At 39.4% G+C, this 17,045-nt stretch overlaps 1 protein-coding gene across 7 annotated transcripts in view; it reads left to right on the top strand.

Moving 5' to 3' along the window:
- Positions 1 to 14,286, top strand: part of LOC797812 (leucine-rich repeat and fibronectin type-III domain-containing protein 2) — a 299,809-nt gene extending 285,523 nt beyond the window's left edge. For 4 of the 7 annotated variants that reach the window (XM_001338239.7, XM_073927817.1, XM_068214680.2 and 1 more), the window contains 2 exons: positions 5,794 to 7,189; positions 12,068 to 14,286. In XM_001338239.7, coding sequence (XP_001338275.1) covers positions 5,814 to 7,189; positions 12,068 to 13,034 — 2,343 coding nt within the window. In that variant the 5' untranslated portion in view covers positions 5,794 to 5,813 and the 3' untranslated portion in view covers positions 13,035 to 14,286. The remainder of the gene's footprint in view (positions 1 to 5,793; positions 7,190 to 12,067) is intronic. The other 3 variants (XR_012393078.1, XR_012393080.1, XR_012393081.1) reach the window with 1 other exon arrangement.
- The last annotated feature ends 2,759 nt before the right edge of the window (positions 14,287 to 17,045 follow it).

Genomic DNA, 17,045 nt, shown 5'->3' with positions numbered 1-17,045 from the left:
ACTAAGCTTCGCACAAACATTATCAATGGAAATGGTAATGATCCAACTTTGATGTAATGTCCTGTAATGTGAAAATGAATCTCAGTAGTATGTGTTACATCTGCCTCCCAGACCTGGACTAAAGCATCCGCCAAACTTTTGAACAGTCTGTAGTGCAATGTGGCATTGGTAGATGGAGCGAGACATGATGTCCCAGATTTGCTCATTTGATTTTAGGTCTGGGGAACGGGCGGGCCAGTCCTTATCATCAATGTCTACATCTTGCAGGAACTGCTGACACACTTCAGCCACATGAAGTCTAGTTTTTATGTTCAGTCAACTAAAATCGTACAAGCCATTAAGTTAACTTAATCGATTTGCGTTGTAATGACATGAAAGTAATTGTGTGCAACTTAGCATTTTTTGTGTGCATGCCACTTTACTTTACTAACCTGAAATAGAATCTGCTCCAGAGCAAGTTAGCATTGTGGTGCAAATTATCAAGGTGATAAAGCCCAATTTTAACCCAAACATGGGTAATAACCCAAACACGATTTGTGCTACAGGGTTTTGTGTTGCTGACTAATTTTCCATTTTGTTGTTGTTGTTTGTTTCTTTCTTTTGTAATAACAGGGGGAAATTGCTTGACATGCTATGTTTAATCTGCTTTCTAGCAAAAGGCAGCCCTGCCAAAAATATCTAGAATTACTAAACACTGATTGCATGTCTGTCAGGGTGTCAATGAAAACTTTCCTTCATCTGGATGTGACAATTTATTTTGTTTTGTTGCAGACTGCTTTGATTACACGGTTTGGGTAATCACGGCATTACGCTTCATAAACATATTGATGATTTGCTTTGACTCTAAAACTTTAACTACCGAGTAATTTCTGAGTCAGTTGCCCTCTACAAAATCTGTTTTCATATACGTATGCTTCTTTTGAAAGCATGCTAATGCAGGAAAGTTAAAGAGCCCATATTATGGGTTTTTGAAAATTCCCCTTCATGTAGTGTGTAACACAGCTCTAAGTGAAGTGAAGTATTCAGCTAAGGCTTAAATCTGTAAGAATACAGTGTTTAAAACGTTTGATTCATCTATAAAAGAGTCGACTCATAGTGCTTCAAACGAGTTGCCTTGATACCGAGGCATTAGGTGTTTCGCCATGACGTACGAACGAAACCAAGTTATTCACGTGCACGCGCAAACCCGGGAGATTTCAAACCTGAGGCCCCGCCCTCTGACGCAGAAACCCAGACACACACACACACAAACACACACCCACCCACAAACACACGCACACAAACATGCCGGTCGATTAAAGTCACACTGCAGATGGATATTATATCGAGTCTCTACCCAAAGATGAAACATCAGCATTATAGCCAAGCAGTTGGAAACTACTGGAAGCTACATGCTACAAAGAATACTTCATCTGCGTTTGTTAAAGGAAGGATCAGTAAAGAGTAACTTACTGATGGACGTCAGGATGGGTTTCCATTTCTCAAGTGTAAGTACTTGCGATTAAAGTTGTGGCCTCGTTGACTCTGGCTTGCAAATGTATTTAGTTGTGATTTGTTACTTGTAACCGAGTGTACTGTATCAGGTTAACTGGCTATATTCTCTTATCGCGTGCAAAGTCACGTTAAAAACGCGAAGCGTGCTGCTTTGTTTATGGAGCTCCGTGGTAGAGGTCTGTCCCCGCACCAGATTTCTGCGGCGCGGTAATAAATTTCCGAATAAATAGCGGGAGCGGTCGGTAACGGGTTTAATTTGGGACGGGAGCGGGCTGTCTAGCAATATCACGGATATTGCTATGCGAATGAGAAAGATGTGTCTGCTTGGTGCTTGTGTGTATGTGTGTTAGTGCGCACACGCGCGTATGAGAGAGAGAGAGAGCGCGAGCGAGAGCTTTGTGTGCTTGGTGCTGTGTGTGTGTTTATACAGACAGCTTGGCTGTCTGGACTGTATAGCTGGGTGATTTTTGGTTGTGTTCTCCCCCGCTCTTTAGCGAGATAGGGCGCGGCGGGCAGAAAACGGGGCGGGTTCTAAGGCTAAAACCTGGCGGGTGCGGGCGGAAGCGGGATCGTTGTAGTCCGGAGGTGTGTGTGTGTTTTTGTGTGTGTGTGGCAGCTAAAATCCACGCCTACACTATCGAGCGTGTATGAACTGTGATTACTTTTTATATTGCTGATTAGCTATTGGCCATTTTACTCTCTGACTTAGGCCAGTCGGCCAATCGCGACAGACTGTCATTGGTCCTATCAGCGCAGATTAGCTTCGCGCTAAGGAGGGGTTTGGGAACAAATGAATCACTGGACGATTCATACAGGAGTCGCTGGGATAATTAGGTAAAAATAAACGCAGATTATAAGACCATGAAAGTGTTTTTTGACCTTGCATGCATATTAGACTGTTGTTGGAGACCCTTACAACCAAGATATGACCCTATTTCATGTATAATATGGGCTCTTTAAGAATAGCCAAGAAAGTGCTTGAAAACAGACAAACAATTGCTCTTCGTTTTATTTTTTGAAAGAAAGAACTCTGCGTACTGAGGTTTAAGGGAATATTTGGAAAGAAGATATAGACTGAAGGTATTGGTAAAACAACTATGATTTATTGGGTGAATTCTGCTAGCTGGGAGAAATATTATCCTTTAATGCCTGGAAATGAAAATCACCCGTCTCCTCGCAGACACCTCAAACAGCTCCAGCAGCCCTACCCTACCATTAGAGAATCAGTCTGGCAGAGCACTGATTAAAATTGATTTAAGTTTTGAGTATATTTGGAATTGATGATACAAATGTCTACAGGACTTATGGGCTGTCGTTTGAGCCAGAGCCCAGTCATACGTTCTCTCTGTGTCAAGAGGTATGGAGCTCTTACAGTTCAGTAAGCCCCTGAAGGTAGAGTGAGTTCACTATCTTATAGCCAAGTATCCTCTCAGGTATTTAATATGGCATAAAAATCAAATAAATATTAATAATACAATAGCGGTTCATTCCGCTGTGGCAACTTCTGATTAATAAAGGGACTAAGTCGAAAAGAAAATAAATGAATGAATTTATGAATAAATAATAATACAATTATATTCACAAATGGCAATCATTAAGGTCCAATAGCAACTCATAGCGCATTTATCATTAATCATTAAAGAGACCCAATTATGGGTTTTCAAGAATGATCTTCCATGGAGTGTGTAACAAAGCTCTAAGTGAAGTGAAATATTCAACTAAGGCTTAATCTAAAACTGCACAGTGTTTAAAACTATGGTTGATTCATTTATAAGAGTCGACTCCTAGTACGTTAAATGAATCGTCTTGATAACGAGTCTTTAGCCATTTCGGCGTGACATGGATTTTCATAAGTGTAAGTAAGTGCAATTAAAATGGTTGCCTTCTTGTTTTCTCCAGCTTGCAAATTATGTGTTAAATTGTGTTTTATTACTTGTGACCGCCTGGACTGTAGCTGGTGAACTCTTTATATTCTCTATCGCGTCTAATGCCACTTTGAAAATGCAACACGTGCTGCTTTGTTTACAGATTTAATTGCGTGTGAGAGCTTGCGTTCCACAGCCGTTTGTCGTTGTTATGGCCATCATCAGCTGTTCTTACACACTTGCAGCAGTCAAGTTTCAAAATAGTTCAGCTTTTGCCACTGTGTGGATTAGGTTCGGGGTGAGGAGTCTGAATAACACTCTTGGCCAGAGCAAGCTGAACTGGCACTCTAGGCGAACGTTGATCAGGCCGCCCTCAACCCAAAAGTGAAAAAACAGTGACCGGTTCGTGGATGAAAGCAAGGACTGGGAGGGAGGGGGTGGGTGTTGGAGATGAAAGTTAGGACCGGGGGGTTCGTGGACGCCGCCTAGGTCCCCTCTATGAATGGGCCGGCATGGTGAGAACCAGGTACTGTGTAGTATAGTGTTAGTAACTACTATGAAGCATGTTTCAGCCGCTTACCAAATTGGGAGGGTGGCTGGAGTCGAGTCAGAAATAAGGGAGACTCCTGGGAAAAACAATATTGGCAGTGTTGGCAGATTTGCTCACACATGCACTATGCACTCTGACTACTTTTATATTGTTGATAAGCTGTGATGGGCTTTACACTCTGTCTTGTATTGAATGCTGTCAGTGTTGACCAATCGCAACAAGCTGTCATCTGTCCAATCAGCGCAGATTAGCTTCATGCTAAGGAGTAGTTTGGGAACAAATGAATCTCTGAACGATTCATATGGGAGTCGCTGGGATAATTTGGTAAAATTAATGCATATTATAAGACTATGAAAGTGTTTTTTGACCTTGCATGCATATTAGACTGTTGTTGGAGACCCTTTCAACCAAAATATGATCCTTTAACCATTCAACCAAATATTTAATGTATAATAAGGGCTCTTTAAAGTAATTAAGGTCGTCATTAGAATTGTAATAAGCCAAACCCTTCAAAAGATATGTATAAGCAAATATAAGATATTTTATGTTTTGAAAAAAAAAAATAAAAAAAAAAAATATATATATATATATATATATATATTTTTTTTTTTTTTTTTTTTTTTTTTTTTTGCCATCAATGTAAATGTTACTTATAGCATTACCTATGTTCAGTTTGCAGTGCACTTGAGTACTGGAGAGACCCACCTGCTTTGCTCAACTTTTAGTGTTGCATTGGGACAATGTGAGAGACACCTATCAAATTAAATATCGTACAGTAAATATTATAATTTCTTGAGTTGAAGAATAAGCATAATCGAGGGTTTAGAACCTTTAATATTTACCATAACTGGCTAACAAATAATAAAAATAAATTGTGAACATGCAACAAAAAGGGTGGATGCATATTACAGTGTAATAGGAATCTGGAACAGGTGTGTGTGTGTGTGGTGCATGACTGGATCTTGTAGTCCATATACCAGCAGATTTGTTGTGCGCTAGTGATCTACACAGGCTGTATTGCTGGTCACCATGACACAAAGCATTATTTTTAGAGTATTGTTTAGCACCAACCTGATTTCACCAATTAGGGCATCTTCCTGGATAAACGTTTATGTTGATTGTGCAACAACATTCAGAATCAGAATCAATGGATACATTTATTGTTCATGTTAAGTTTAGGCTTACGAGACTTATGCACTTCTACATGATGGTTTCCAACTATTATTCCCCTCTGATTTTGGGAATAATTTACAGTAATTTACATGGTTAGGTTTAGAAGTAGGGAATAGGTTGGATATCAAACAAAAATTATGTTCTAAGATCAACATAGATGACGTGCATTGTTTAGAGTATTATTTTCACACACACACACACACATATATATATATATATATATATATATATATATCATATATATATTAACCCGGGGTCGCCACAGCAGAATGAACCACCAACTTATCCAGCACATTTCTGGATGCCCTTCCAGCCGCAACCCATCTTTGGGAAACATTCACACACACACACACATTTACACACACGCACACATACACTACGGACAATTTAGCCCACCCAATTCACCTGTATACCACACGTCTTTGGACTGTGGGGGAAACCGGAGCACCCGGAGGAAACCAACTACTGCGCCACGGCATCGCACTACATATATATTAATATTTTTTAAATACTGTGTAGTACAGAAATATAGCCATAGCTGGATGCACAAAAGATAGTAAAAGCCCAAGCTAATTTAAAATTAGTTCATAAAGTGTAACAAAATAAAATGTTGATAATGAAAATTGTATTAATCAGATGTTATTACATGCAGTAAATCAGTAGTGAATAAAACAGGATGAACTGACCAGTGTTTTCTTGTTGTCTGTCCAGGTACCTGTTTGTGATTTACCATGGCCAAAGTGCTCTGCAGCCTCCTTCTTCTAGGAAGCGCAGTGATGATGACCACCGCCTGCCCTAAATATTGTGTCTGTCAGAACTTGTCGGAGTCCTTGGGTACACTCTGCCCGTCGAAAGGTCTGCTGTTTGTGCCCCCTGATATTGACAGAAGAACTGTTGAATTACGCCTTGGAGGAAATTACATCATTAAAATTACTCAGCAAGACTTCACCAACATGACAGGCCTTGTGGACCTTACACTTTCAAGAAACACCATCAGCTTCATTCAGCCATTCTCCTTTGTGGATCTTGAAACTCTGCGTTCGTTGCACCTGGATAGCAACCGTTTGACAGAGCTGGGTCCAGATGTCTTACGAGGCTTAGTAAACTTGCAACACCTCATCCTGAACAACAACCAGCTTACACATATCTCCAAAGAAACTTTCGATGACCTGCTGCTCACCTTGGAGGACCTAGACCTCTCCTACAACAACCTGCGGGGCATTCCCTGGGACGCCATACGCAAGATGCTCAACCTACACCAGCTGAGTCTTGACCACAATCTCATCAACCACATTGCTGAGGGCACTTTCACTGATCTTGAAAAGCTAGCAAGGCTGGATCTTACATCAAACCGTCTCCAGAAGCTTCCACCAGATCCTATTTTTGCTCGATCGCAGAGCAACATCGTTCTCAGTACACCATTTGCCCCTGTTCTGTCTCTCAGCTTTGGTGGGAATCCTCTTCACTGTAATTGTGAGATTTTATGGTTGCGACGCCTAGAGAGGGAGGATGATATGGAAACCTGTGCCTCCCCTCCAAGCCTCAAAGGTCGTTACTTTTGGTATGTTCGAGAGGAAGAGTTTGTCTGTGAACCACCATTAATTACTCAACACACCCATAAGCTTTTGGTCCTGGAAGGACAGACGGCTAGTTTACGCTGCAAAGCTGTTGGTGACCCTATGCCTTTTATACACTGGATTGCACCAGATGACAGGCTAATAAGCAACTCATCCAGAGCTACTGTGTATGAAAATGGTACTTTAGACATTGCAATCACCACATCAAAGGATTATGGGACATTTACTTGCATTGCTGCAAATGCAGCAGGAGAATCAACAGCCTCAATTGAACTCTCCATCATCCAGCTTCCTCATCTCAGCAATGGAACTAACCGCACATCTCAGCCCAAGTCCAGACTATCTGACATCACCAGCTCCACTAAAACCAGTAAAGGCGAGACCAAAGCCCAGCCAGAGCAAGTCGTTTCAGTGTCAGAGGTCACTGGAGTCTCTGCTCTAATCAAGTGGATGGTTAGCAAAGTATCGCCCAAAGTAAAAATGTACCAGCTGCAATACAACTGTTCGGAGGATGATGTCCTGATTTATAGGTAAATATTCTATGTTTCCTTTCCTTTAAACAACTGGAGACTGATTAGGCACATACTTTAGGCACAAGTTCTTTTAGTTTCTCATTGAATATATGTTGGAATTAGACAAATAGATTGTATCTCAATTTAAAAAATGGCCGTAAAAATTCTGGTTAACTGGTTAAGAGTAAGTTTTCATAATATATACAATAAACAACTGTTAATGGACTTCTCCATAATTCCTCACTTTTTATGCTTTTTTTTTAATTGCTATGCTTTTTTTACTTATCGGTTATGTACATTAGAGTTTTATGTTACATCTAATTTCGATAAACAATTTTTATTGCATTACTTTAATTTTATGCAGCAAATATACTGGACTTTAACTCCATGTAGGAGTTGTTGACGGGGCCCCCCGCTACACCACTGATTGTATATTTGTTACCATGATGTTTTTTTACTAGTTTTTTAATAGTAGAGTTTTTTTTCTAACAAGAATAGGTATTATTGGCAACCACTTTAAATGTTGTACATACAGTTCTAACATTAACACTACACTGAACTTACGAGTAAAAAAAAAAGTTTTTTTATTTATTTTTTTATTCAGTAATTCCTTTGCATATTATTATAAGGAAGCTTGCATACCACTAGTGGTAAGCATGTCACATTTGTAGAATCACTGGCCATTTAGAGGATAGAAAGTACAGTGACATTTAAGCAGTTACCTATTAGAATTTGCTTCCCTATAAGCCCATCTTAATAACTGACTCACTTAACCTTTCTGGAATCAGTTAGCTACAAATTATGTCTAAACTCACCAGCAGCAGTTAACAATTTATATTTCTTCTTGTCTGAGGAGTATTTCCAGGCAAAAATAGGACCATTATGTGGCTGAGTCAAGGAAATGATAGCCATTATTACATGAAAATTGCAGTGGTTGGTTCTTTAAAAATGCCTAGTGAAAGCCAGTATGCAGTCAATTTAGCTGCATCAGGTATACATTTATTTAAATATGTTTTTTAATTATTTATAAATTTTCTAGCTTATTTATCTTGGTTTGTTTGCATTATATATATATATATATATATATATATATATATATATATATATATATATATATATATATATATATATATATATATATATATATGATCCACATAAAACATGCATTCAAAGTAGTGTGCTCCCTTCACAAACAGTCTAAATATGAACAGTTTTGCATAATCATTAGGCTGTTTTGTTTCTTTGTCTTAAAATAAACAGAGCTTTTCATGTTTTGGAAAGAGTACAATGTATAATCTACACAAAATGAGCCTGCTGTTTATTTACTGCTGCCTTTTTATTACTAAATAAATTCATGCGGTTGGATTGCATGGATCTGTTATCTTCCGCCTGACGTGGAATAGTAGTGTTAACCTGGATGCTAGCAACTACAAAGAAAAAAAATCAATCACTAAAGCTCTAGTGGAAAAAAGGTTGGGCTCTCTCGTAAAGCTGTCACCACTGAATGTAGTGTCTTCTCCTGTGATGGGAAAGCAATTATGTATGAGTAATGGACTTGCTGGCATAGAGGCTTAGCATAGACAATGTGTCAGACCACCATGCTAGATGTGGTTACAGTGCAGTAAAGGATATCTTGAGCATAAAATATGTTTCCTTTTGAGTTAACTCAACTGTATCAGAAGGGAAGACTTTGAGGATAAATCTGCAAGATTGCGCCATAAAGCACATGTCAAATCCATCCAGTAGTATGACAGGATGTCTTGACAGAGCACAGGGATGGTCAAACTCGGTCCTGGAGGTCCCTGTAGAGTGTTGCTCCAACACTAATCAAACACAGCTGAACAGTCTGATCAGTGTCTTCAAGAGCACTTGAAAGCTAGGTGGTTGTGTTTGATTAGGGTTGGACCTAACCAAGTCTAATTCAGCTCTTTGGATATCCAGCAAACATTCTTTGTAAACTTTATGCCAATTTAGTGTTGTTTATTTTTGTGTAAGCACACCATATAATGACAACTGGTCAATACAGGCAGTGTGTGCCTTCATGCCCTCATTATATCGCAGAAGGGGACACACACACAAGCTCTGTGTCGAGTGTGTGGGAGTGGAGCATGTTTGTGCAGCTCTTAAGGGAGCTAACAACAAGCACTGTGATAAACTCTCCCAGAGAGTACTTTGCTCCCACTGAGCATACTTTGAGCACTTGGCAAGTTGCACTTCATTGGTTTGGTTCATGCTCATGGTGACTCAGATCTTATGGTACAAATGGATCTAGTGAAGGTGTTGGACATGAGCACTTCTCTTTTTCTGCCCTTGCCTTCTAGAAGAAAAATAAAACACAAGTTAAAGATGCACTTGATAATCATTTCCTTGAACCTAGACTGTTTTCTCTGCATTGGGCACTTCCATGTTGTCTGTATAGAGCTGACCAAATCATAAAATAACCATACTGTTCTCATGATTATAACCCTGGTGCATCCAAATGTGTTATGATCATGGGTTTACAGAGGTATGGGTATGCATAGATTTGTGAGGAAAATCTGGTCCATCATTTAGTGCCAATCTAGTAATCAATACTAAAATCCCACAACGTGACCCTCTAGTCTTTAAAACTGTCATCAAGTCTGGGGGTACAGAAAATGTTGCAAAAGGTCAGGCAATATGACTACGTTAGCATAACATGCTAAATTGGAGACATGAAGGGGACGGAGTAGGCTTGGATGCTATTAAATAATTGTGCTGGGCCACATAATTGTCTCTCCATTGTTAAATGGAGCCTATAAAGTGGCCGTCCTTGAGTCAGGAGAGAGAGAGACATCTCTGGCCTAAACTGTCACACAAAAGTAGGGATGCATAGCATCTTTGCTGGATGCTCAAGTTAAACTACCAGGCATCATTTAACACAGTTACCATGAAACATTAGTGGGAACTTCTCAGGCAGAGTTCCACAAATTTCTTCAACCCTGCTTTTGTGACTGTGGAACTGCCTTGTGGGAGTAGTCCTGGCCAGAGCCCAGCTGTTTATCTCTAAGAAGGGCTCAAAAAGAATCAGATTGGTTAGGACCCTCTGGTTTTCTGCTTCGGAGCAACATTTTAACTACTTTAACAATGGGGTTCTTTCAATATTGATGAATCCTGAGTAAAGCTCTTATTATGCAGGAAGAGGTGAAGACTATCCTGTGTAAAAGGACCACAGAATGTTTACCCACACGAGAGAGAATCCAGGTATTTTAGCTGAAATTCACTATTCTGAAGGAGGATGAGTGGTTGAATCTGATTCTAGATCTGTCAATTAATTATACACTTGGCCCAAACAAATTGAAAATATCCATTCTTCAAGGATAGAGGATTAGGACGAAAGAGGAAAAGAGGCTTGTCGTGATAAATGCCAAAGACGCAAACTTCACTTTAGACATCCTTCCTCAGAATAGGAATTTCCCAGAGTCTACCTTTCTAGTCTCTTAGTTATTCAATGCTGGTTCCATTACAACCTTAAGTAATGCAGATATTAATGTATCTGGATGATACATCAGAGCAACTATAAATTCATCAATGCGATTTGGTGCTGCTTCATTTTTAGAATGTTGCCATTAACTTTTGACTATTATGCTGGTAATAAATGTTGGGTCTATTGGCACCGGCATCCCATGGAATATATTGTAGATTAATGTGTATAAGACTTTTTCAGTGGTGGCAGTTTTGCATGCTCAAGGTCTCATGGTGATGCCATCAAGCCTAAAAAAAGTTAAGGTAACCTTGTTTCCTGTCCCAGAGACTGTTGTTGAGAACAACTTGTTGCTGCATGATGGTAACAATGGATGCTTCCCTCACATGCTGGGAGTGGAATTTGAAGGTCACTAAACACATGGTCTATAGAGGGACACTGTCTCTTGTGGAACATAAAATGCTTGGAGATGTTGTCTGTGTTTTTAGCTTTAAGACATTTCCTTCCAGATCTCAGGGGCCATACATGTGCACAACAAAGTGGTGGTCTACATCAACAGAAGCTGCTTTCAGTCAGAGAAGTTTATATTTTTAGGCATCTGAATCAGAAGGCAGACATCTTGTTTAGAGGATCAGGGAATAGATAATTCACCGAGATCTGGTGCAGCTCATTTTGTAAAAGTCTTACCAAGCAGAAGTGGATCTGTTTACCTCACATGAGACATCCCACTGTCCACTGTGGTTTTTCCTTATGCATCCTGACCCATTGGGCTTTGATGGCATGTTCGTAGAAAAAAGCCTTGGACACTATATAATTAATTAGCCTTTTCTGAGCAGGGTAGCTGGATAAATGATTGCACACTAATTAGTATTCTCAGTCCACATCCACTGCCAGGTATATGCAAAGGATGTTCTACTTAATGATGCACTAATCAGATGGAAAAAAAAATCACTTGTGATTATGTCCTCTGTACTCCAGGTGCATTTTACAGAGTCAAGTGGAAAATTACTGCAAAATGTACCTTAAAGGAATATGATGTTATATACATAAGTAATGACTTACTTTCTATAGAATTATAAAAAAAAAAGTATGATTACACAGTTGCCCTGTTTATATGATTCAGTGTTGACAAAACATTAAAAGTTTAATAAAATATATTCATATGTAATCTTCACAATTAAGGCAATAAGATTTGTATTATTATTATTAGCAGTAGTAGTAGTAGTAGTACTAATAGTGGTAGTAGATTTTGCTTAAACTAATGTTTGTATGATGTCCTTTCTAAGCAATTAAGTTTAATCATAATGAAAGGATTAAATACTGTCTTCTCCCAGTGTGCAGATCATCATATGCATCCACAATAAAGCAATAAGTTATCAGAATGTATATTTTAACACATTCCTTTAATACATTATTTGATACTTGTATTAATTTCAGTCTTTTGCCATCCACAGAATGATTCCGGCAATCAGCAGATCCTTTTTGGTCAACAACCTGATGCCAGGGATGCAGTATGATCTATGTGTGTTAGCCATCTGGGAAGACACTGCCACCACACTTACTGCAACCAACATAGTGGGCTGTGTGCAATTCGAGACACGTGATGAGTTTCCTCGCTGCCAGTCACTTCACAGTCAGTTTCTAGGAGGAACCATGATCTTAGTGATTGGTGGAGTGATTGTGGCCACTTTGTTGGTTTTTATTGTCATCCTTATGGTTCGCTACAAAGTGAACAGCGGTTTGCAAGTTGCAAAGTTAGTGACTGTGAGCAACACCTACTCCCAGACCAATGGGAGACCACAAGCTCCGCAACGTCTAAACAATGGTGCTCCTACACCACAGACACCAAAAACTGTAGTGGTGATGCGAGATGAAGTGGTGGAGTTTAAGTGTGGCTCCTTGCAGAGTAGCATCTCTTCCTCTTCATCCTCCTCAGCAGACACACTTGGATGTGAGAAAGTAGAGTCCTACAACCGGCATGGCGATTCAAACACCTTGCCTCATAGGTGGAAGCAGTCGTCAGCCAAAGCGCGGCCAAACTTGGATAACCTTCTTGGGGCATTTGCCTCTCTGGATTTGAGAGCTCCCACAAGAGATCCAGGAGGACCATCTTCCTCTGGGACCATGGCAATGGCCATGAGACCCCCCACTGACAAGGAGCCTCTGCTAGGCCGAGGAGATTCTAAGCTTGGAAAGCTTGTGATGCTGCCATCAGAGAACAAGCCCAAGCGCAGCCACTCATTCGACATGGGGGACTTTGGTGCTTCACAGTGCCTTAGCTACCCACGGCGCATCAGTAACATTTGGACTAAGAGGAGTCTCTCAGTTAATGGCATGCTCCTGCAGTGTGACGAGAGTGAGGGGGAAGGCGATAAAGCGACATTTGATAGCTCTGAGTGGGTCATGGAGAGTACAGTCTGACAGGGACATTGGATTAGCTCTGCCAAAAGAGAACAAAAAAGAAAAAGCATTCTTTGAACTTTCGGGTAAAAAGGATACAAACTTGCTGTATCATATGACGTCAAGAAGGACTCAAATGGTATAATAAAAAGACACCTCAGCATTGGCCATGACTGTGTAATGCATGATTTTTCATCTCAATATTGTCCTTCTGTTCATTTGATCACAAAAAAAAAGAAAATTTTAATGTATTTGTGAGTTATAGGGATTCAAACAGGGCCAGAGCTCATCCTATTTATTGAGACATGAATGAAGGATATCTCCAGTTGCCTTCAAGCATTAAAGCAGATATGAATAAATACCCAAGAACAAGAGATGTTGGGGTATCTCAGAGAAGCAGGGAATAAAAGAGAGAGTTTATCCAACTGTGCGCTGCAGTTTGCCAAGAGGATTTTCTTCAGCTAATGTGGATGTGCATCACAATGGACCAAACGTTCCCATGAGGTGAGACTACACAGAAAGAAACAGAAAGAAAGAAAGAGATGCAAATGTAATGAAATTTTGTAGGTTCTTCTTTTGGTTTTGTTACTTCTATTGCAATGTTGGACCCCAGTTGCACACTGTTGATTATTTTTATTATATTTATATGTCAGATTCATGTGAGTAAAAAAAAAAAACAAAAAAAAAACAACGCAGTCTGTCATACATGTATTTCACAACAAAATTCTACTAATTGTTGGTGATGCTTCATGACATTATGTGCCTATATTTCATTTGTTTTTCAGTGCATCTATCACATTTGTCATTAATTTCTGCATTTGGAAGTTGCTGTCTGAACAGATTACTGCAAATTTTAGAAAACAGAGACTAGCAGTCTGTCTAGCTGAGGACCATATTACTTAAAAAAAGTGTACACACCCAATCAAGTCATCACAAAAAAAGAGAAGTAAATAATCTACCAAGATGTGCCAGATAAGATTTAATTATAATATAATTGTTTTCTCCAACTACCTTGAAATTGTTACCATGGCATATGAAAATCTTTGATAAGGTCTACTTGGTATTATCAATGCACCATGGCATTGCAACAATATTATCCAAGATTATTCCAATGATAAGATAAAACATTATGGCTTTCTGTGATATCTAGTAAGGTAATTACCCCTAAACACTATAAATTATTTTTTTCTGTTCCTCTTTGTAAGATTAGTTTGTTACAGTAGCATTAATTAGTTAAGTTTGCAATCTACACATCCATATTCTTAAGTCTTAATGGGATAATTCATCCAAATACTCACCCTCAACTTTCTTTATTTAATTGAGCACAATATAATATATTTTAAATAAAACTAAAAAGCCAGCAGTTAGCTCTCTGCAACTCTCACACTCTCAGGTCAGTACCTTGATGGGAGACCACATGGGAAAGCTACTGTAGGTTGCTGCTGGAAGTGGTGTTTGTGAGACCAGCAGGGGGCACTCAACCAGCGTTCTGTTTGAGTCCTAACAGCCCATTCACAAGGGGCGTCATCGTCAATGCTTTCCATTCACTTTGAATGGGTGACGTCAAGTGTTGGGTGTCGGCTATGCTTCAGTGGCGTTGCTCACTGTAGAAGTTGAGACTTTCTCAACTTTTCATCACTGTATGCAAATACACTAGCTCAGACAGAAGCCGATTGCTGACTAACTTTATAAATGCCCTCTGTCAAGCTTTGAAGCCCCATGTGAATCAGGCGCAATGCCCTAGTATATTGATGGGGACTCTATACTGCTCAGTGAGCGGCATCTTTCAAATGAGACATTAAGACATACTCACACAAGGTACAGTTGCCTCGATCCGGGCCAAAGCACGCTTGTCCCCCCCTCCCGACTCCCCCGACGGCCCGCACTCACACCACAATCAGGCCTCAGCATGCTTACGTCATCGCTGCTGTGCTGTTCAGTGAGAAGCGCACTCACTCAGTAGCTCAGTAGAGATTTCTCTAGTTATATCGTTTCAGTCGTTTGTTATGCAGTGACATGCAGTCAAATATTTCACCAAACAGTCCTTAGGGATGCGATGACAAACAGTCAGATATTTCGCCGAACAGATCCGCCACTTTAGGCGCTCATAATCATGAAGCCCTCGTGCTGCAGGAATGAGGAGGTCTGCTAAAGGCGTGCAGCTGTCGTGCAGTGAGAGGTTTGCGTTTTTAATAAACTACAGTAGTTTGCGTTCACTGAACAGTAAGAATGAATAATAAATCCATATGAAACAGTCCCTTAAAAGTCACGTCTCGCTTTCAGTTTCGGGCTTTGGCGTGTTTTGCCTCACACTACAAACGTACCATGCCAAAGCCTAAGTGAACCACGCTCAGGCCCAGTTCTTCCAACCGGGCCAGGGCTGGCCAAGTTCTTGAGCCCGATTCAGCGCACTCACGCTTCTCAAACGATCCAGGAAACGGGCCTGTGCACGGTACAGATGGCATAGTGTGAGTAGGACCTAAATCGATGTCCTGACTCTCTGTGGTCATTAAAATTCCTAGGATGTCCCCTTAAAAAAATAGTAGGGGTTTAACCCCAACCATCCCCATATCATAATTGGATTCATCACTTTGTCTCCTTTCCACCAATCAGCTGACATGTGGTCTGGTGCAATATAGCTGCCGTCATGTCAACCGGGTGAAAGCTGCAATGGTGGATTAGGAGATTCCCCCCAAAATATGGGTAAAAAGTGCTTTAAGTGTCCAGAAAAGCACTTTATTAATGTAAGGAATTATTATTATTATTATTATTATTATTATTATTATTATAAAAACCTGTAACCATTTTATCTATAGTTAGAAAAACTAATTTTATGGAAGTCAATGGTTACATTTTTCCAACATTCTTTTGTGTTTAACGGAATAAAGAAAAGCAAGCTGGTTTGGAAACAGTAAAGTGTGAGGAAACCATGACAGATCTTTCCGTTTTGGGTGAACTATCCCTTTAAGACTGAAATGTAGGTCAGAATGTTACGGTAGACAACATTTTGTGAAAGACAGGCGTTTGGGAAATGATCTGGATGACAGTTTTGTGTAGAAACTTTTCCTAGTGCCAAATGGTGGTGGAAAGCTTGATTTCACACAGAGGTGCATCATAAACTGGAGAAAAAACTGAGCTTCTCCATCATCATTGTGCCCTTGAGCGAAGGCACTTAACCTCAGGTTGCTCCACAGGGACTCTCCTGCTATTAGTGTACTGCAACTTGCTTCTGATGGAGGTGTTGGTTACATGATGTTTAAGAACTGGATAAATCATGTATAGTCATTATGTCAGATTTTACCATTTGAAAAATGTGGTGATACTTCCTATGAACACATCTATGCTATGCTTACATTTGAAAAGAGCTCAGAATGATATGACAATGCTATTATAGTGTTCTATGATCAAAAATATTGCTTTTGTTAGTTTGGGGGAAGGTGCATTATTAAATCATCATGATTTGATTTGGATCTTTTAAATAAAAACCATGAGTATTTTAAGTCTAATTGTCTGTAAAATATCAATGTATACATCATATTGCTTATAGAGAGTATGTGTTATAGATTAGTGTTCCTAGGAAGTTTTACCCATAACATACAATGTCTATTTTTCTTATTTTAAAAGAATCTTTATTTTTCTATTTTGTGAAAAGCTGACAGTTTTATTGCCTTTCTTTTGTCTGAAACAGTGTCACTGTATGTGGTTTGATTGTGTTACTATTACAGATATATATACTGTATACAGGAAAGATGTGGATAAGCAAACATACCATAGTTATTTTTTATTTTTATTTTTTCATTATTATTATTAGTAGTAGTAGTAGTGCTATTTTTTAATTTGGGCCACATTATAGATTTGCATTCACTGTTTATAATTTGTTACTGCTCTTGGTATGATTCTTTCTACTTTTTGTATAAAAATCATTTAAGAATGTATGATGGTAATCTGTACAGAGAATTTATCTTCCTGGTCAGAAAAAGAAAACACAAAAAAAAGTGAGAGAGAGAGAGAATGTGCTTTAATGTATTGTTA

This window comes from Danio rerio, chromosome 17 (genome assembly GCF_049306965.1).
Source record: "Danio rerio strain Tuebingen ecotype United States chromosome 17, GRCz12tu, whole genome shotgun sequence".
Taxonomy (NCBI): Eukaryota; Metazoa; Chordata; class Actinopteri; order Cypriniformes; family Danionidae; genus Danio; species Danio rerio.
This window is presented reverse-complemented; position numbering and strand designations above follow the sequence as displayed.